The sequence below is a fragment of the Malaclemys terrapin genome, chromosome 7, assembly GCF_027887155.1.
Source record: "Malaclemys terrapin pileata isolate rMalTer1 chromosome 7, rMalTer1.hap1, whole genome shotgun sequence".
Lineage (NCBI taxonomy): Eukaryota > Metazoa > Chordata > Testudines > Emydidae > Malaclemys > Malaclemys terrapin.
Window position 1 is genome coordinate 111,845,254 of NC_071511.1, and position 21,149 is coordinate 111,866,402.

General features: G+C 43.1%; 2 protein-coding genes across 2 annotated transcripts in view; one reads left to right on the forward strand and one right to left on the reverse strand.

Annotated features, from left to right (window-relative positions):
* Nucleotides 1–5,073, forward strand: part of EIF3A (eukaryotic translation initiation factor 3 subunit A) — a 48,468-nt gene extending 43,395 nt beyond the window's left edge. The window contains exons 20-22 of the mRNA XM_054034622.1: nt 626–800; nt 1,722–1,909; nt 3,745–5,073. Of these exons, the coding sequence (XP_053890597.1) occupies nt 626–800; nt 1,722–1,909; nt 3,745–4,022 (641 nt within the window). The 3' untranslated portion in view covers nt 4,023–5,073. The remainder of the gene's footprint in view (nt 1–625; nt 801–1,721; nt 1,910–3,744) is intronic.
* A 4,678-nt stretch (nt 5,074–9,751) lies between these two features.
* On the reverse strand, nt 9,752–12,384 carry NANOS1 (nanos C2HC-type zinc finger 1). The gene has a single exon (XM_054034624.1). The coding sequence runs from the start codon at nt 11,554–11,556 to the stop codon at nt 10,789–10,791; it is 768 nt and encodes a 255-aa protein (XP_053890599.1). The 5' UTR covers nt 11,557–12,384; the 3' UTR covers nt 9,752–10,788.
* Nucleotides 12,385–21,149: the final 8,765 nt, after the last annotated feature.

Below are 21,149 nucleotides of genomic sequence, written 5' to 3' on the forward strand. Positions count from 1 at the left end.
CTGAGAATCCTAGATCATTAAGTGGTATCGCAAGAGGCATCGGGCAAATTGATCTGATTGGAAATAATAGTAATTCAAATTTTAAATGTAGTAGCCATGATCCCCAAATTAATGATGATTTCTGATAAAGTTCAACATGTTTAAAATCTTTTTCCCTTGTAGACAGGGCTGAGGAAGCCATGGCTGTTTGAGGGTTATGCTAATGCCCTGTTACTTAGTGTTTATTTTGACATTTCTGTCAGTGAGCCCCCCTCCCCTCCGAGCGCTGCAAAGTGCCATTGTAGACAGTGCACCAGCGCTGGGAGCTATTCCCTTCGTGGAGGTGTTTTTTTACACAGCAGCAGCGCTTTAACGTTGCTAGTGAAGACATGCCCTAAAAATACAGATTTTATTAAGCCCTTTGCTGAACTACTATGGGGAGTATGGATTTCTTCACGTGAATCAGGCACCTGACCTACATTACATAGGTACTTCTTCAAGTCTTTGTGGATCCCACTCAAGGTGGGAGCCAAATGGACAAAAACTTGAAGCAGAATCACAGTTACTGTGAAGGCAAGTAAACCCTTCTCTCTCGACTACTCCAAGTTTAGTCAGAAAATAATTTGATTCCTTTTGTTACTAACAGGTGGATGGAGAGAACGAGAGAAAGCTCGTGAAGACAGCTGGGGACCCCCGCGAGACTCCAGACCTTCGGAAGACCGTGAGTTGGATAGAGATAAAGATATTGATGAAAACGAAAAGGATCGCGAGTTTGACAAAGATCGTGACCTTGATCGGGATGATCGCTTCAGACGTCCAAGGTTTGATTTTTCTATTGTTAACAATATTGATAGGAGTTTTGTAAAAGTCATCAGCTTTTTTCTCTTTTGTGAAATTAGTCACATCTTTAAAGCAATAAACAAATTATATTGATTATTCATATTGTGAAGAAAACCCTAATTGTTCCCAGAAGCAGCCACAAAATGTTTTACTATTCGCTTTTAAATACACCTCTACCCCGATATAACGCGAACCGATATAACACAGGTTCGCATACAACGCGGTAAAGCAGTGCTCCCGCGGATCAGTGCTTTAGCTCCCAGCCACGGTGCTCCGCTTCCCACCGCCGGTGAGTGCAGGGAGGTTAGGGAAAGGACACCCCCCATACTCACCTGCGGCAGGAAGCGGAGCACCGCGGCTGGGAAGTGGTGGAGAGGAGCGGGCTGGGGCCGGGCTGCTCCGCTTCCCGCTGTTGCCGGTGAGTGCCTGTCAGGGGGTGGGGTGTGTGGATAGGGGTCAGGGCAGTCAGGGGACAGGGAGCAGGGGTTTGGTAGGGGGTAGGGTCCTGGGGGTGATTAGGGATGGGGGGTCTCTGGAGGGGGCGGTCAGGGGACAAGGAGCAGGGGGGCCAAAGCAAGTACGATATTATGTGGTCTCACCTATAGCGCGGTAAGATTTTTTTGGCTCTGGAGGACCGCGTTATATCGGGGTAGATGTGTGTGATTGCAGTCCTTTTCTTAGTCAGGATTGAGCATTGACCTTAGGTTTCACTAAAATGAAATCTTAACTTTAAACACTCCAATAATTTTTTCTCATAAATGGTGCTGTGTGCCTGGTACAGCATCACATTGAAACTGTCTGTTTCAAATAACTTGTCATTTTTAACACTGCTGTGTTCACTGCAGCAGAAGCCAGAGTATAAAGGGTTAGTCTTACTTTTATTTATTTTTAAATGGCAAAAGGGATGAGGCTGGCTGGAGAAGAGGACCAGCTGAGGAAGTTTCCAGCTGGAGAGATTCAAGTCGTCGAGACGAATGGGATAGAGGTGGTCGTGACATGAGAGATGACCGGGGTGGTCGTGACCTGAGAGATCGGCGTGCTGATGATAGAGATAGAAGAGGACCTCCAATCAGAACAGATCGTGAAGAAAGTATGTTTGTTTCCCCATACTAGTTGAAATATTTGTCACCGGAGATCATTTAGGGTATGTCTACACTACCCGCCGGATTGGCGAGCGGGGATCGATTTATCACATCTAGTCTAGACGTGATAAATCGACCCCCGAGCCCTCTCCCGTTGACTCCTGTACTCCAGCGCCGCGAGAGGCGCAGGCAGAGACGACTGGGGAGCGGCAGTAGTCGACTCACCGCGGTGAAGACACCACGGAAAGTCAATCTAAGTACATTGACTTCAGCTACATTATTCACGTAGCTGAAGTTGCGTAACTTAGATCAATTCCCCACCACCACCACCAGTGTAGACCAGGGCTTACACTAATGGCCCCTTTACATCGCTCTGGTAATGTAAAAGGGCCTTAAAGTGGAGTAAATTACATAAATACCCAGTTAAGGTCCCTTTTACTGTCAGTCCCTACTGTCGGAGTGGTATAAAGGGAAGATAGATTCTTGTCATTTGGGATATAGATCAGACATGAAAGAATGAGACTATTAAAAATGTCACTAGGAGTCCTGGGTGAAATGTTTTGGGGCAAATAGTTTATTCACCAAAACATGCACCGTTGGCAGGCCTGAGGCTATTCACGAAAGTTTGCTGGCCTGAAAACAATGTGTCAGTCCATCCCCCTTGACCATCTTTAGCGCTGTAGTTAGGGCATTTGCCTGGGATGCAGGAGACCAGGTTTAAATCCCCATTCTGGAGCAGAGACTTGAAGTCCTGCCTCCACCACCACACCCCCGTGAGCACCCTAATCACCGCGTTACAAGCTGTTCTGGGGTGGGTTGCTCTTAGTCTTTCCTATTGAAGCAATTCCATTTTGCAGAAAAACTTAAATATTGAGCCAGAGAGAGTTGGAGATGTGGATTCAAATCTTCTCTCTGCCTAATTTAGAGGAGGGATTTGAATCTACATCTGACTCACACATGAGTACATTCCCTCATTACACCCAGAGTGCATGTGCTTAAGTCCCATTTGCTTCAATCCAGAATAGGGATGCTGCCCTGAATCTGGTCCTAACTGATAAAAATGGTGCAGAAAATGCCGCACAAGACCTCCTGATAAGTGAAAGGAGGAGGAACTGGTTTTCAGCGCTGAGATTCTTCTTTTATACTATGTTAAGTTTGGTATTTGAAAGTGTTTTCCATTTAACTTCTACATTATTGTAAAACTGATTATGTTCACCTTCTTATCTCTACTGTGAAATAAGTAGTTTCCTATGCAGTTTAGCATTCCAGCACACTCTTGTGTGCAGGAAGAGGTGTTAATAACCCAGTGAAACTTCTGCTACTTTTATCTTTGCCTAAAAGCTGATACTATTTGCAGGGGTTTTTTGAGACAGGGCATACCTAAAACCTTCTCCCCGTTCACATGAAATTTGGGGGTTTTCAGTTTTTAGGATTCATTTTGTTATGAAACTCGACTGTTTTCTAGCCAGATATTTTAAGGGTCAAGATTTGATACTTATGGGCTAATAATTATTTATTGTGTTTGTTTTTTAACTAAACAGTTACTTTATTATAATGTACATTAGACAGAGCTCTAGCCAGATTAAGGCTAATTCTGAGCAACTGAAAAAACAACAGGTTACTATTGGCAGGCTTTCATTACAATACTGTGAAATTAAACCATGGGCTCTAAAGCTGGGTGTCACCACCATCTGTATTGTTACATGGGAGCAGTGGTTCCAGTATGGCAAAGTTTGAGAACCACTAAATTAAACTATCAGTGCTGGGCTTGTTGATTTAAACTCTTGTTAGGGACTGTAGTAATACAAAAAAAGTGGTTTCTAATGATCTTGCGCATTTTTAGCGAGTTCATGGCGGCGTGGTGACGACAGAAAAGAAGAACGTGGGGAAGAGCGTGAAACTATCCGGCGAGCTGCTCCGGCTCCGGCTCCGGCTCCGGCTCCAGCTCCTACTCCTGTTCCTGTTCCTGCTCCCGCTGCTGCTGCTCCTCCTATTTCAAAAGATAGGGAGAGGGATGCAGAGAGCGAGAAGGGGTCCTGGAGAACAGAAAAAGAACGAGAATCTCTTCGTCGCACTAAAAATGAAACAGATGAAGATGGATGGACCACTGTACGACGTTAATTCAAAAACTAAACACAGTTTAAACAGGTGTTTTAGGGTTGATTTGAGCAAATCCACAGATTATTATATTTGTGCTTTATAAACATTCGGAATTGGTATTCTTTGACAAATGTTTTGAGATAACATAAAAGCATGAGCCTGTATTACTTACTCATATATAGATTGATCATGCACAAAACTAGCAGCAGAAGGTTGGAAATTGAATGCCAGTTTCTGAAGTGACAAATGTTGCATATTTCACAGATCACTTGTTGCTAAAATAAAAATGTGAACTCTGTAGCTATCTTGAGCAACACTTATATCTCAAACTAAAACAAATGGATCTTTTTTTAAAATATATAATTCTTAATTTGGAATGGGGTATGATTTATATCACCGAACATGCAGTTGAAAACACATCTCACATAAAATGGTCACATTATTGAAAAGATGGAGCTGGATTAATTTCCATAATTGGCCAAGATCAACTATAAAAACCCTTCCCCTACTGAGGTATTTTTGAGGGCAAGAGGTTTTTGTGAGGTATTTTATCATCTGAATTCAGTAAGTTGTTTAAATTTAAATAAATTACAATAAACATTCTGAACATTAGCTACACTGGGATATTTTCTATGATTTTACTTGAATGCATATGAAACCATTTTGCAGTCGTTCTAAGAAGGAATATTGCTGCAGTGTGAAACAACAAAACATCATTAGACTTTAGAACTCAAGCGTTATGGTCCACATACTGCTGAGTATTTTGTTTTGCCAATAGCATAACTGCTTATTCCATTACTGGATAATTCATGCCTTTCAAGCATTTATAAATATTGTCATATTTAAAATGTGTGGTTTTGGAGGAATTGTTCAGATTTTTTTCCCCAACTTTGTCTTCAGGGTAAATGCTTTCCTTTTCAACAAGTGCTTTGTAGTAATGGCTGTGTTGACTGACTTCAATTTTGGGGTGCAGTAACAATGTTAATCATTAACTATCTGGTCTTATTGAAGCCAACACAGAATTTGCTGCTGTGTTTCTCTTCAATGATAAATAAACAACTTCTAGAAATAGCTTCTACTGTGTATTGACTTTTTAATTAACATTACTGATGTATTTTTACACGAAAAAGGCAAGCTGCTTAACTTACTCCCTTCCTCCATACCTACCCTTGTCTGTCCCAAATGAAAGAGAAAGTAACTTGCCTCTTGTATGGTGTTCTGACTGGGAAATGTGATATGACAAACATGAACTTAAGTTGTTATGCTCCTTCCCTTCTCCTGCACCCTCCATGAAAAATCTTCACCTCCATAGCGTTCTTCCTTTGAGGGTTGGATGGGAGTGTCTTTGGAGTCTGTCAGCTCTGCTCCTTACTTAGCCATAGCAATCGCTGCAAAGCAATACCCTGGACTACCTCTGTATCCTCTTATTATTCTGTGTGAGATGGAACTAGACAATAGGACCCAAGTCTCTGTGATAACGTAGTACACTACCCACAAGTTCTCATTGGACAGTCTTTTGATGATACTTGAAGTTGTCCCTAAAGTGCACTCAGTCTAAAAAAATGACTATACAAACCAATTATTTTTCCCTTTTTTCTGGGTAAAACTATACTTGTTTGGAGTACATGATATGTATAGTCATGACTCTCTTTTCTAAGATTCTGCCACTATGGAATCCTTCCCTTGCAGCAGACATCAATTCCAGAATCTAAAGTTTACATTTAAAATAACAATTTGAGTCCTTGTGACAACTTTGAGAACATGAATAAACTACACACAGACATGTCTTCAGGTCTGCACACAACCTAAAGGAGTCAGAGATGTGACCTGCTCCCATTCATCTTAGTGGCCTGTTAACTCTGAAACTTGAAGATGGCAACTTTAAATTATAATGTTTACTGATCATTTTAGTAGAGAAATATCCTCTGATGTGCCTGCCATGCCGCTCCAGGTGCCAAAAGCCACAAATGACCAGCTCTAGTTACTGAAACCTCCTCCCCAACAGCTTCTGATAATGCAACTATGCATTAATACATAATTGGATATTTAAAAAAACCTGTGATGATCAAGTTGTTTCATGCAAATTAAAAACTACTGTACTGATTCACTCTAATAACCCTCATTTTTGTAAATTATTAGTTGAACTGCTAGAGTGTGGTTCAGCTTGCTCATTTTTAGGGGTGTACAAAATTTGTTCTATAGTTGCAGTTCACTGTTAAATTACTCCCTTTGCATCTTAATTTGTGTGATGAGCGGGTAGAGAAGAGATGCAATCAATTTTTTTAATTCTGATTTTTGCATTGTTGCCCATACATGAACTGCTAGCTATATGTTTTATTAATTCCCTGTGTATTTTGAGTCATCTTGGATTTGCAAGTTACCAATGAACTAGAGGAACATTTATGGATCACTTAATAGTGAAGTACTGTATATACATATTTTCTGATGAGTCTGTGGTGGAACATCACTTTGTTCACTCTCTTTTTCACTTAAATTGGAAACTAGGCTACTTTTGTAGTAATGGAATGCTTGGGTTGCAGATACTGTAAAACATTCCCCTACATCTTGACAAGATTTACCATTGCATTAAAAAGATATGACTAAATTATGTGAACTTTTAAAACAAAAGCTAAAATTTAAGCTTAATCTGAATCTTACACTTCAATAATGCAATGCTACTACAGGGCTGAGTCATGTTGCTGTAATATACTTCACAGATACTTGGCTGTACAAGCATCCCTGTAAAATGTTACTGTGGTATTATGGCTGTCAGTCTAGCTTACTATTCATCTTGTATGAATCCCTCTGACATGAGCCATCTTGAGATTGTCATTTTAAATGCAGTTCCATTTACTAGGTTGTGTGTCAAAATTGCTTCTGTACCCTACACACGTTACTTCTAGAAGATAAAGGAAGCAATTCTTAAAAGACAAGCTCTTTGCTTAACCCTCTTGTGATTCCTAGGGTTTAGATTACTATTTATTCAGGTAATTTAAGAAATCTAAATAAAACCACTTGCTGAAGGAAATACTGATAAGTTACAACAACATTCATGGGCATCAGGGTTGTAAGAACAGTAAGGAGACCCAGTTCTCAGACATGAGAATTCAGTCTTCCTCTAGAATAGAGACTGCAGCTTGGATTCTAGCATTGGATGTGGTATCTAGACAATCTGGTGGAATAAACTTTTTGCAAAAGGTTTCCCAGCCTCATTAGTATTTCCAAGCACCATCCTTGTGTCACTATGAGTGGCCAAAGTGAAAAAAAATACCTTTTTGGAAAGACAACTAAGTTAGCTTTTAGAAGTTTAGTCTTAAACTGAACGATAGCTTTTTTTTTTAATATAAAATGTTTTAAAGGGAGTCATTCTACAAAGGATGAAGTACACTTTTTTTTATAAAAAGTGGTATTAGTGCTCATACTAGGAAATATCCTAGTTGTAAACATTTGACCCTAACATATCTTAACTGATCTTTCCAGAGTTGGTTTGTTGGAGCTTAACTCTTCAGGGTCAATTTATTAAACTATAGTTTAATCTCACCTGGCAGCTTCTTAATTACTATGGCAAGCTAGTACATGTGGTGGGTTCTTCAAGCAACTCTGGCCTCTTCAACTGCCAGGCTTGTGTGTTGTGGGATGAGCAAAGTGTCAAAAACAGGCATATACCTCTAAGGGTGGTTAGGTCATAGTCAACTGATTTTTCCTCTTAGAAAGAGAGGAATTTGTGAAGCAACAGCTCCACTAAGGAGGGAGGTTATTTTGATTCCTTGAAAGATTCCAGTCATGCTAACAGAATTGTTGGCATAAAGTAGCGTGTTCTCTATACCCCACCATATCATGCTAGCACCGTGCAGGCACCTCTGCCTACACATTTGACAGCACTGTCCTAAATTCTCTGAATGTGGGATGTGTAAAACCAAGAACGCTTTTCATATGGTCTTTTTGCTCCCTTTGTTTACACCAGTGCAGTGGGTAACTTGCACTAACCTTGATAGATAAAACATTGCTGAAGGAAATACTGTTAAGTTACAACATTCATTGAGCATGTAGGTAGGAAGAACATTAAGTAAGGACACATCCAGTTCTCAGACATGAGAATTCATTCTTCCTATAGAATAAAGACAGCAGCTTAAATTCTAGCAGTGGATGTAGTTTATCTAGACTTGCTGTGTACATTAAGTGTACTGACACTTTCCACATGAAATACATGCTAGGTAATACCCAAATTTAATTGGACATACTCCAGCTGTTCCAGTAAAACTGCCATTGGCAAGTTGTACACTGAACTGGTCTATCAATTTAGACTAGCATGTAGCCCCTCAGAGGGGACATTCCCCTGGTCATATTTGCTATTGTAAGTAAAGTTTTTGCATTACAAGTCAATTTATTAAATTCTCACCTACAGATGAATGCAAATACTCAGAAGTAAGTTCTACTGGGGAGGTGCTCTTACAAAGATCACATGTGAAATCCCACAGAAAACCAGCAGTTTGGAGGGTCTAGAAGTACAGCTTTGAGATAGTTACATCCCTATTTACCTATGAGCTAAAACATAGTACACGAATGGACATCCAGAGTGAGGAAAGTATAAACAGCATATGGTTAAATAAGTTGTATTGATTTTAAGTTTTATACTTAATGAGAGTCTCCCTTTAATAAAACAAACCCAACACTAGCTTTGGAGTTAAGCAGAGAATTAGCAGACTACACTACTCTCCCATTAGAAACAAGTAGTAGCTTGATCACTGTTAGAACTTCCTAGCTTTTAAGGAAGTTAGAAAATTGTTCATATGTACCAAGTACTTCAGACTGTAAATATTTTTACATAACTGTCCTGATAGCATTTTTTCTTACAAGATATGCAGCCTTAAAATAATCTTATATGCAGTCCAGTTGCAACTGTTAAATTAGCCACATACACATGGTATTAATTTAAATGCAGTTATGCTCTGCAATACTTCAGAGCATCATCAACTGTCTACCTATATAAGAGAAATGAAGTGTGTACAGTATATTACTAAAAAAAGAGGGATTCACTGCATGGAACATTGTAAGTAGTGAAGGGGAAAAACGCTTTGCTTGGTGGAATCTAAATTTGCTATGCTGAGATAAAAATCTACCTCAGGATGGAAGTTTAAACTTTAACCTTTTGGATCATGTTGTCCAAACCTGTTACACAATGTGATTAAGACTACAGTACATGAGTCAGACTACAGTTTGGCCTTGCTCTGTAGTAGAGAACAATTATTTTCTAGCTGAGGCCTCCATTGTAAACAGTACCTCAGCACAGCCCTGAGGTAGTTTCAAAGAAGTCTTGCACAGAGAAAGCAGCAGGGGGCGTATTCTCATTTGTTTTATAAATGATTTCTTACAAGAGCCCTCAAGCAGCTTTTGCATTAAAAAACAACCTAGGGCTCTTTCCTCCATCCACATTAAAAGGCGCTTTGTTTTCTTCGCAGTAGAAGAGCATGGTAGCTATTAGAATCCACATTACAAGTCAGAGGAATGCAACAAGAACTTCTTCCCACTAATTATGCATTAGACAGGGATGCAATGCATTGCAGCTACTATAAAATGGTCCATCAAACCCAAGAGTGTTGAGTGATAATCTATAAATAGCTACAGGGTAGCAAAACAACCTAGAAAACATGGTTGTCCGTTGTTTAAAATACCTTGCCGCTTGCTGAACATTACCACCTTGTAGTGGGTCTAGGGGCACATGTGGGGGGAAAGAAAAGAACAGGCTTAACTCAAATTTGTGATGCCTTTACTTCACTCTATAAAACAAAAATTCAAATTTAAACAGCACCATTGCCACCTGTGGCCAGTATGGGGCTTTACAATCTCGACAGTGTTTATTTTTGGGTGGGAGGGAAAGGGAATTTAGAGGAATAAAAGTTAATTTCTAGACTAATGGGGGGGAGGGGGGGAGAGAAACAGTAAAACAAGAACCCTAGATCAATACAAAAGAACTTGTGAACACAAAGGGGAGCTCCCCCAACACTAAAGAGTGTCATATGATCATTCCTGATCTCAAAATCCCCACAAACATCAGTAACTAACAATTCATACTACCTACTTACAACTAACGTTGTTTTGTTAGAGGACAGTGCAAACACAACCACGAGCAGCCAAATACAGCATAATTTCCCCTCCCTACCCTGTCGAGCTCACCCTTAAAACATAAAATTTAAAAACATCAATTCTTCATTTGGCTAGGATACTGCAAAAACAGAAATTCATTTGCTTAGCAGTACAGAGGCCTTTTCTTCAGAGATTCTGTAAAATATTTTTTTAAAATGCCTCCTCTCCAATAAACCAACATAAGCGTCCCCATGGGAGCGCCCTACCATTCAATTTCATCTTATCCCCCTTTTAAAAATTATATATATATATATATATTATACAATAAACAAATACAGTGCATCTAAACTGCATATTTATAATTATATAGAGTTAACTTCAGAGCCCAGCTTCCCTGGATGCTAAGTATACAAACTAGAAACTATCATCATTATAGTACATAAGCCAAGGAGCTTTTTACATTCTAGTCTCCCACGTTGAATATATTAATGTGTTAAAGAGAACAAAATGCAATCCGCTGTAAGACACTCTTTAATAAAAAAAAAAAACTGAAGGTCTTTTTTTTGTGGGCCACACAAAAAAAAATTGCTGTGTGGTCACTTTCTATTGAAGCGGCCTCAGTCTAAAAGGGAAAAAACCGAACCACCCAACAAATCCATCGCCAACAAAACAAACAGTCCCGAGGCCAGGAGGCTGCAGCCCCCTAGCGGAGTTTCTTGCCCAAGGCGGTCCTGGCGTTTCGGAGCTGCTGCTTGGCGGCACTGGCCTGCATTTTGGAGAGGGGGCAGTACTTGATGGTGTGGGCATTGTCCCCACTGGCCCCGCAGAGGGGGCACGTGTATCTCCGCAGCACGGGGCACAAGACCCGGCCGTCGGGTCCCTTGAGGATGTGCGTGGTGTAGAGGGCGACGGCTTCTTTGTTATTCCTGCAGAAGACGCAGACCTGCAGCTCCGGCTTGAGCAGCCGGGAGCCCGGCTTCTGGGGCGCCTGGAGCCGCCCGTCGCCCAGCCCGCCGCCCCACGCGTGAGGGGAGCGGTCCCGCTGCAGGTGAGCCGGGGAGCAGTTAAAGACCAGCGCGGCGGGGCTGGCGCGGCCGGAGAAGGGGCTGAAGTCGGCGAACCGCTCCTCCAGGAAGCTCTCGCCGTGGTGGTGGCTGCACAGGTCGAAGTCGTGCAAGTGCAAGGCGCCTTCGAAATAGGGGGTCCCCGCGTCTTCCTCCTCCTCGTCGTCCTCGTCGTCCTCCTCCGGAGCCGGCTGCACGGTGGCGGCCACCACCACGGAGGAGGGCTGGGTCCCGAAGCCCTTCTCCTCGCCCACGGCCTTGGTGATCAGCGTGGCCAGCCCCAGATAGTCATTCCACGAGTTGAACGCGTTCCCGGAGGCGGGGTGGCTCTTGGCACCGTAGCGGGCGCCCTGCAGGAACTCCACGGGCTGGTGCTGCTCCAGCTTGCCGGGGGGGAACGTCTCCATCGGAGGCTCCACGCCACGGGGCCGGGGGGGGGACCCGAGTCCCAGCCGCCGCCTCCTGCGCGCTGCAGCCGCCACTCCGGGACTGGCCCCGCACGCACCCAGCCGAACCCGCCCGCAACCAACGCAGCTCTGCGCGGCGGCCGCTTAGCTCGCTGGCCGCGGCTGCTCTAGCTACATCGGGGGAGGGGAGAGAGGAGGAGGCTCAGCCCAGGGGCCGCGGCAATTGGCCACCAGCCAAAGCAGCGCCCCCCGCCCGGCTCCACCGCTCAGGCCGCCGATTGGCTGATGCGTTAAGCTGCGTTCAGTCTCCTGCAGCTGTGTGTACACGGGTGGGGCCGCCCCTCGCCTTTGATTCGGAGCAGGTGAGAGGCCTCCAGCCCCCTGCTACGGTGTCTTGGGGAATGCGCGCACACACACACACATACTGCATCACATGGGGTAGCTAGGGATGGGCCCAAGCCTTCTCCACCACTGGCCGCTGGGCATTATACTGTGCAAAAATCAGCATCCTGGTGCCAAGTTGTGCCTGGATCGCAGAGCTAGGACATTGCACTAAGTATCGCCCTTCCTACATAGGGGTGGCTGGGGTGTTTTTCTGTAGTTCGCTTCCTCTGCATTCTATGTAAGATGGATGCAGTGATACTGGCCTACCTCAAAGGGGTGTTGTGAGACTTAATGAAGCCCTGATCCTGAAGAACTGTGCTGCCTGGGGGCAGGGCCGGCTTTAGGAAGTGCGGGGCCCGATTCGAACAGTTTCGACGGGGCCCTGACAGGGACGACTAAAAAAAAACCATGTTAAAAAAAAAAAAACATGTGGGGCTTGTACTCACCGGGCTGCGCTCCTAGTCTTTGGCGGAGGGTCCTTCACTCGCTCCGGGTCTTTGGCGGCACTGAAGGACCTGCCGCCAAAGTGCCGCCAAAGACCCGGAGCAAGTGAAGGACCCGCTGCCAAAGACCTGGAGCGCCGCCAGGTGAGTAAAAATTAAAAAGGTGCCTCTAGCCAGGGAAGGGATTCTCTGCCACTTGCCCCCCACTCTGGGCAGCCCTGCCTCTGGCACGGGGCCCTCTTACACGCGGGGCCCGATTCGGGGGAATTGGTGGAATTGGCCTAAAGCCGGCCCTGCCTGGGGGGACTCTTATACCCATGCTGAGCCCCCTTGATTTCAGTGGGGTTCTAAGCAGGCACCAGGGTCCTCTTGCATGGAAAAGTTTGCAGGAGCAGGGCCATAATTAACATTTGCAAAACACTTGCTGGTTTTCAGATATAAAAACCCTGTAGTGAAATGCTAAGTAGCACTATATACAAACCTTCAACAACAAAAAATCATCCCAAAAAGCCATCTCACAAGGACCCCCAAACAGAATTGTCCTAGTCCATATACTAATGTGAGCAGCAATACAACTGCATCAACCTCAGGCAGACTACTAAGTACTTGGCAAGCTGAGCTTTCCAAATGTAGAAAAATATGGGGTCTGATTCTATCACAAACTGAGATATTACCCCAGAAAAGGAGAAGTGCTAGAGACTCCATGAAATCTGCTGGGCACTCCACGATTGCTACTGATTTTACATGGAAGACACTCAGATACTATGGTGATGAGTGGCAGTCTAAAATCCTAAGCTAGCTAGCTTCTGTCTTCACTTACACTTGTGCAAACTAGGATCAGTTCCCCAGAACTCAATAGTATCACACTGGTTTTAATTCAAGAGATCACTGTTTATTTCTCCCCTTTCATGGGCCCACTGTCTCTGAGCAGCTGAAAGGTACATTCCTGTTTTTTAAACAAAACCTATAAACAGTGCTAGAGCCTGTGTCTGTGTTATATAAACTATAAGGAAGACAGGCAAAGGCAATAAGAAGTTTGTAGAACTGAGAAACTCATCCTCCCAGATTATGCAGCATAGCTTTCTGCAAATTCAGAATGGTCAGGAGCCCATCGACCATGAAGAAACTGAAATGCTTTTGAAAATAAAGTTTTTAATTACAAATGGCCTTTTCCTGGCTGCTTGCTGCTGATAGCCATCTTGCAGAAGAGACATCACTTCCAACACTGAGCTCTAGTTCGTTTCCAACCTTTCTTAATATTAGCGTAACAAAGAAAAAAGCTCATGTTAAAAATAACATTTGGTAAAAAACAATGAAGTTCTTTGTAAGCAGCCTGGGACATTTATCTATCTATCTGTGTACTTTGAGCTTAATTCGTGCCAGCCTGGACCCTGGCAGAATATGCTGAAGCAGAAGAAAGTCTGCAGGGGGAAGAGATTATGGGATCTGCAGAAAATAGCTGTGATTTTCCTTACCTCAAGAAACCTAAAATCAGTGCAGCTCTGAAAGTGTATGGGACTGCCTGGTCTGGAAAAAAGGTGTCACCTGGGCAAACTGGGGTATATGCAGCTTCAGAGCATCTACTTCACAATCTACAGCTGCATCAGGCTGATGGGGGTGCTATAAAAAAACCTACGAAAGCTAGGAGTTAGGGTTGGGAATGGAACCACTTGAGATCAATAGGTGTTGTTCCCTAGTGAGGTTGGTAAGTAAGACTTTAAGGATTTTTTGTTCTGCGTCTGTAAAGCCTCTAGCATGAGGGGGTCCTGGTCCTTGACAGGTGCTGTTACAAGACAAATAAATACTGAATTAATAATATAATACAACATACTTTGGATCAGGCCCTTATATAGGGAGGGTTCTAGTAGTGCAACAGTGGGAGTGAATCTGGCCCACAGAAGTTAGCTTCTCATACTGGTAGGGCCACACAAGTAATGGATGCAAGAGGGGTCAGCATTGCAGCTGCAACTAAAAATATTCATTTCAAGCTCATAGTAAGAACTGCTGGGCTGAGCAAAGCAGGGTCTGTTTTCTTTTCAGTGGTAAATCTCTCTTCCCAGCCTCCACCAACACCTTGGTTCCTAGCTGACAGATATTTACATTCTAATCCTTATTTAATTACCAGGGAGTTTGTTAGCTATTTAAATACTTGGGATTAACTAAGTTAAATATCAATACCTCAAGTGTCTGATTCTCCTTTACGCTCAGGCTGCTCTGTGCCACTCTGGCAGTGTAAAGGGGCCTTGGCGAGGAAGGCTGGCTCAGAGGTTAGAGCACTACTAGCCTTGCACGTGGAGGACTGTCTTCAATTCACTGCTTTGAGTCAGACTTCCTGTGTGATGTTTGGCAAGCGAGTCATTATGGTTTTAGGCTTCACAATGATGTAAAAAACCTCCCAGTGAATGCTTTAGGCATAGGGTGTCCAGATAGCAACTGTGAAAAAATGGGATGGGGGTGAGGGGTAATAGGCGCCAGAAAGTTCCAAAAAAATGGGAGGGTCCCTTTAAAAATGGGATATCTGGTCACCCTAATTAAGCACCTAAGCTTTCAAGATAGAAGTTCCCTCTGCCTCTGTTTCCCCCTCTGGGCATGTGCCATTTCATCTCCCACCTAAGCCCCAGAGTGATCCATGAATTTGGGGAAGATAAGCATTTGCCTGCCTAACTCATGTGCAGGCTTAATCCAGTAGGCCTGCTCAGAGCCAGACATGTTGGCACCAGCCAGGATGTAACTTTTACCCCAGTGGTGAGAGCACTCTCCTGGGAGACCCAGGTTCAATTCTCACTGCTGTCTGACTGGGGGAGAGGATTTAAATGGGATGCTTTAACTACTGGACTGAAAGTTATAAGGCGGGTGACACCATCTTCTCCTCCAGCTGCTTTGTGGGCAGGGAGGCAGGTGCCTAACTCATTCTCACAAGAAACACCTGGGGTGCCTCAGACTCCAGGAGAGGGGTTCCCATCTGTGAATAGCTGGCAGAGCTAGGCACCTCCCTGCTGCTCGGATTTAGGTAACTTCCTATGTTAAAAGGGCGGGGCTTACAGCACACTGCTCACCTCGGCATCTCCCATTGCTTGGCTTAGGCGGCTCACCTAAGCCCCCAACTCAGGCTGTGTGGATCACAAAGTTGTTCCTGTGACTTTCCCCCCCCCCCTCCCCCCCGCCTTCCCTCAGGCATTAAAAGTTAGACATGATTCTAAACATTGCAATACCTAAGTCCCTTTCTGGAAGTGGGCCTTAGCCTCTCTATACCTCATCTCTCTATCTATAAAATGGAGACAACAGGGGTGTTCTGAAGATAAATGTTAAAAGACTAACAGAAGTATTGGGAGCTTGAGGTTCTTACCCACGAAAGCTTATGCTCCCAATACTTCTGTTAGTCTTAAAGGTGCCACAGGACCCTCTGTTGCTTTTTACAGATTCAGACTAACACGGCTACCCCTCTGATAAAAGATTATGAGGCACTCCACTACTACAGCGATGGGGGGGCCACATAAGTACCTAAGAGAGAGACGTGCATGTATTGACTATAAAGGAGTATTCACAGGACTATAGTTACTAGAAATAGTTGGGAAAATTTGAAAATTTTCCATGAAAACTTTAGCCCATTTTTGAGTAGCTCTAATAGTGACGCTCCTGCTTAAGTGTTGGTATAATCACACACAGGTAGGTGCTGCACCATTGGCCTCAATGCGGGGTTTGACACTGGCAAACTCTTTCTCTCTTTGGTGGAGCAAGAGGACCCTTAAGGGGATAGCCAACCAGTGCTGCTACAGAGGTGCTGCTGCTCTGAACACAAACGAATGGCTTGATTTTTTTTTTTCAGAGGGGCTGAATGCTTGAGTCCAAAAGTGACCAATGAGTTCCTCTCCGCAGGAGACCAGCACTTGCATTCCTGAAAATCAGCCCCATATGCAGCTGACACTGCTCACCCTCTTTTTGTCTAGGCATTGATGGCCGTGGATCTTAAAGTGAATAATCTCCTATCATTTGTGCTGTGATACTTATGGCTAAGTATTACAGAAGTCAGAGAGGGAAAAGACATATTGGTTTGTTCTGTCAGTTTCCAGTCTATTGTAGGGAATAATGTGAAAAATATCTACACCATGAAAATAGTGTAAAAGGATATGTCTGTTGTTAGCCCTGCAGCATTGACAGCATGTCCACTGACAACTCTGATAGAGCTAATGTGTAATGACTATGCAATGCAGCTACTGTGCATGAGGCAGATTGAAAGCATTATTCTATTGCCTTGACTGTCCATATTTTCTTTTAATAACCTATCATGTCTCATATAGGGAATAAGACTCCTTCACTGAGTGTGCTATTTTCAAGGTGATATAACTTCAGAACCGTTAGAATTCACTCTTCCTGTAGACCTTGGATTGGCTTGTTGGGTGCCTATTACTGTGCAAGTGTAGGTCGGATGACCAGATAGCAAATGTGAAAAATTGGGCCTTTTTTTTTCCAGGGTGGGGTATAGTTGCCTATATAAGACAAAGCCCTTAATATTGGGATGGAACCGATAATGTCTGGTCACCCTAAGTGTAGGAAACCTCTGTATTGACATTGGAAGGATTAGTGCGTCAGTGGAACTAACGGTTTTATTGGCCATTTTCATGCTGCAAACAAAAAATGCTGTGAAGAGTTGCTGCTGGATGAGGTGCTACAGCTTGAAATAACATGAAACCAAACTGCCAGATTTTCATTTTTATCAAGAAACGTTAATAGACCCTAAGGACAAAGGGGCCTTCAAAATTCCATTTTTAAAATGAACCTCCTCCTTAAATGTAGGTTGAAGCCTATAGCTGAATCTACCCCAAAATACCCCCTTAACAGTCCTGGAAAGACAATAGGGGGAGGAGCATTTTGGGGGGGGGGGGGGGGCTTGTTTCAGCCTCACATGATTTATAGCGGCTGAGTGTATAAAAACACTGGAGACTGCAGAGGAAATGGTCCTTGTCATTGTGAATATAACACAATGGGTCAAATTCTAACCAGTGCAGAGAAAGGTGGTTTAATCACCCCTGAAAGCAGTGAGATCTCATGTTCTGGCTCCAGCACAGAGAGTGAGTTACTTCTGCTAGGAGCATGAGTAATCTGCACAGGAAGGTGTGCAGAGAAGCCATTGCTGGGTTCGGGAGCGTATGCACATACATATGTCCTTTGGCCTTTAAGCCCCATCCTGGCATTCTCATCTGGCATGGCTGGGATTGGAATGGAGATACTGCACCATATGGTAAAAGAACATAGTAGGCAAGTACATTTACTGTGCCACACAGCCTGGCTTGTAGTAATAACCAGAACCTGCTAAATACCCCACTACAGGATGGCTGGACTGTGTTTTTTAGATCCACTGGACATATCCAAGCACCAAGTCACACTTTGTTCTGCCAGGGAGAGAATCCTCTTGGACCAGTGTTTCCCAGCATGCAGTGAGAGAAGACTCCCCATAGCACCATTGGCTGTCTATAAGCTCTTTCCACCCTTTGCAAAGACACAGACTGCAGTATCACTGCCGTTGGTGTGTTGCACACCTGCATAACTGATCTGTGAAATCTTTACATCAGAAAGCAAAAATGATCTATAATTCTTTTAATTAGAATGACTGAAGGAGATATATACGTATATTGGGACCACCATCCAGGAGAGCGGTTGAGTTGGGAGAGAGATCTTACTCCACGGAATTGTTTGCTCCCCTTTGGCTTGGAAGGATTTAGTGTCTGTACACGGTGATGTATAGCATACCATCTTATGAAGCTTGCAGTCCTGGCAACTTTGAATTATGTTCAAGCTTTTCTTTGAAACCTCCATGGATGACGAAGCTGCTTTTTATTTAATGTGGGAGATGCTGACAAGCACGCCCAAGAGACTGGAGATCTCTTGAAAGGATCTTTTAAAATATTAGCTTCACTAACGCTTTTTGATGATTCCACCCCACGCCCTAAGGATCAAGGAGCTGTTTGATTCTGTCAGCAATGAAAAATCCATTAGGTGTCCACATAAGAAAGATACTCTGTGTTGATAGGATTGCTGGGGTAGCATTTAGTGACCCTGTCCAAAGCCTTTGGTTTAACAGATCATGCATTCTTTGGAAATGAAGAAGTTTATAGTACAGTGTTACCCTTCTGGCTAAGAGATTGGAAACAGCTGGTGGGACAAAAATAGGTAGGTTAGATTTATTATAAAAGACATAAACAGAAGAGTAATGAAAGCAAGAACTCAATGATTAGAACTGGAGCACTTGAAAATATTCCAATATTAAATATTTGGGTAAAGTATAGACCCTATTTAATTTTCCTTCTCTACGAAGAAAGCAATGTTTAAAAGCTCACTGCAAAAACAATTGTCATTCTTGACCAAAATTTCTCTGTGGATTTTTTTTATTTTTATTATTGTTTATCTTACCATAGTGTCTGCGAGCTCCAGTTATAGACCAGGATCCCATTGTGCTAGGTGCAGTACAAACGTAGAACAAAAGACAGTCTCTGCCCCAGGGGACTTGCATGTTAAATTTAACATGCCTTGAAGAGTCATTTCCCCATAAAATCAGTCTACTGGAACAGAGGCATTGACAATACTCTTAGGCTTTTTCTGACACACTGTTAAGCAACACTGTAATTTCTTTATAGGCAAGGAAGATGATGAAAGATGTCAGATGCTCCGCTATCAACATCAGGGATTCTCAACCTAAATTTCTTAGTGTGGCCCATACCTGTCTTTCTCAATCATTTGAATCCACCCACACTCCCTCTTGCAACTGCTTAACAGCTCTGTGGCACCTGCAGCCATCGCTAATGTGCACAAGCGACAGCAGTTAGGAATTAAATGTATTTTTAGCTGCCTTTTAATTTTATTCAGCAGCTGGAAACACGGAGCAGCACACAGCGCCATCTGACCAGCCAGCTCTCTGCAGCGCACAATCGGAGCACCTTTGCTCTACACCCTGCAAACACAGCAAAACAGAAAAGATCAGAGGAAAAATGGTGCTTCTGAATATAGGTAACTTGTTTGGAGCAGTGACCCCTTCAGCTTGAAAATCGCATCTGTGTATGAATTGTTTAGGTTGCAAAGTCAAACACTTGAAAGTGAGTAAATGCCAGAATTTAGGTTTTTCACACCATCCACAGGATTTGAACCTGAGCCTGTAGCAGTGCAGTCCAGCCTGAGCTATGAGAGTAATAGCATTAAGCTGGCAGCAGAAGGCTATCACCATGGGGATGGCAGGAATTGGGTTTCTGAGGCTATGTGGTGGGCCCAGGAGGAATCTTTCTTTCTCTCAGGAGGCTGGGGGAGCTCCCTTACCCATTTGGTGCCCCCATAGTGGGCACTGATGGAGAAGCCTGGGCTGGCTTTCTCTGAACTCCTTCTGGAGAGGCTGTCTATTTCTGGGGTTCCCAGTACAGTGTGTGCTTCTACTGTCACTGTTTTGATGGTGGCATGGGTATGACCTTAAATTAGAATGTTCTCCTCCATTTATTTTGGCATCATGCCAAAATAATTTGTTGGTGACACAATAGAGGGAAATGGTGACTTTTGAAAAGTTTATTGCTCAGCTAAACTGGAATGGAATTTCCTGGGACAAAGAAAAGGCACTTCTCTGCACCAGGGGCTTTCTCCTTAGCAAAAGTCAAAGGCCTTCTGCAAACAATGGAGATGGTAGCGCTAGTCAAATAAAAGGTCACAAGAATATTTTATAATGGAAAGTGTTAGCCAGGCTAAATGTAGGGGCTATTACCAGGTCCCCAATAACACACACACACACACACACACACACACACACACACACACACACACACACACACACACACACACACTATAAAAATTTCCCCTTCCTTCATATATATTTAATCTAAAGAAGAAAACATAGGTTATTAAAACTAACAATTTCAGATTTCTCCACCTGAGCTACAGCACAACATAAATGCAACCCAGCAAGCTAATGTTTATCATCAGAAGTATATATTCCTGAGGTTATAATAACTCACATTGATAGCTTGGGGATGGGGGGAGAATATGAAAGTAGCATAGAAATTCATATATTCTGTTTTAATGAAAATCAAACAGTTTTTATGGAAACTGAAAAGGATCTCTTATTTTAGAGTAATTTCTGCTTATGCGTTTTGCAAATATGTCAGAGGAGCAAAACACGACACATTCTATAAGTATGTCAGTTCTTAAATGTAGAATATGATTTTACTTTTAAAGAAAATGAGTTCAGTTTGAAATTTAAAAAACATTCCTTTGTAGAGGTCCCATTAATGGGAAACAGCATAATATGGTTGTACATTTTGCAAGTTTAAAATTAGTGGCATAAAACCATATAGTATTACAATGACCTATTTCTGTATGATATAACTGAAAGATATAGCAAGGTTTTTTCATTTTATTTTTTTATATATAGCTCTGGTTTGCAAAAGGTGTTTATATTTATCTGGGCTGTAAGCATACAACAACCTTTCCATTATAAAGATGCAAGTTGTTAGAGGGGTAACACTTAGGGACAGTTCTTTTATCCTACAAATTGGTATGCACGGTGGGGTCCAGAAGGATATTCTGGGTGAATTGGCCAGGCCAATGTGGAGATACAAGGGCCAGATCCTCAGCTGGTGTAGGTCAGTATAACTCCACGGAAGACCATGTAACTATGCCAACTGACACCATCTGAGGATCTGGCTCATGAGACTATAAAACTATCTGGGTGAAATCCTAGCTCTCAGTCAAGTGGGAGTTTTGCCATTGACTTCAGTGAGACCAGGATTTCAT

What these genes read in the sequence shown, in the direction of transcription:
- NANOS1 (XM_054034624.1), bottom strand. Translation starts at nt 11,556, where the DNA reads ATGGAGACGTTCCCCCCCGGCAAGCTGGAGCAGCACCAGCCCGTGGAG.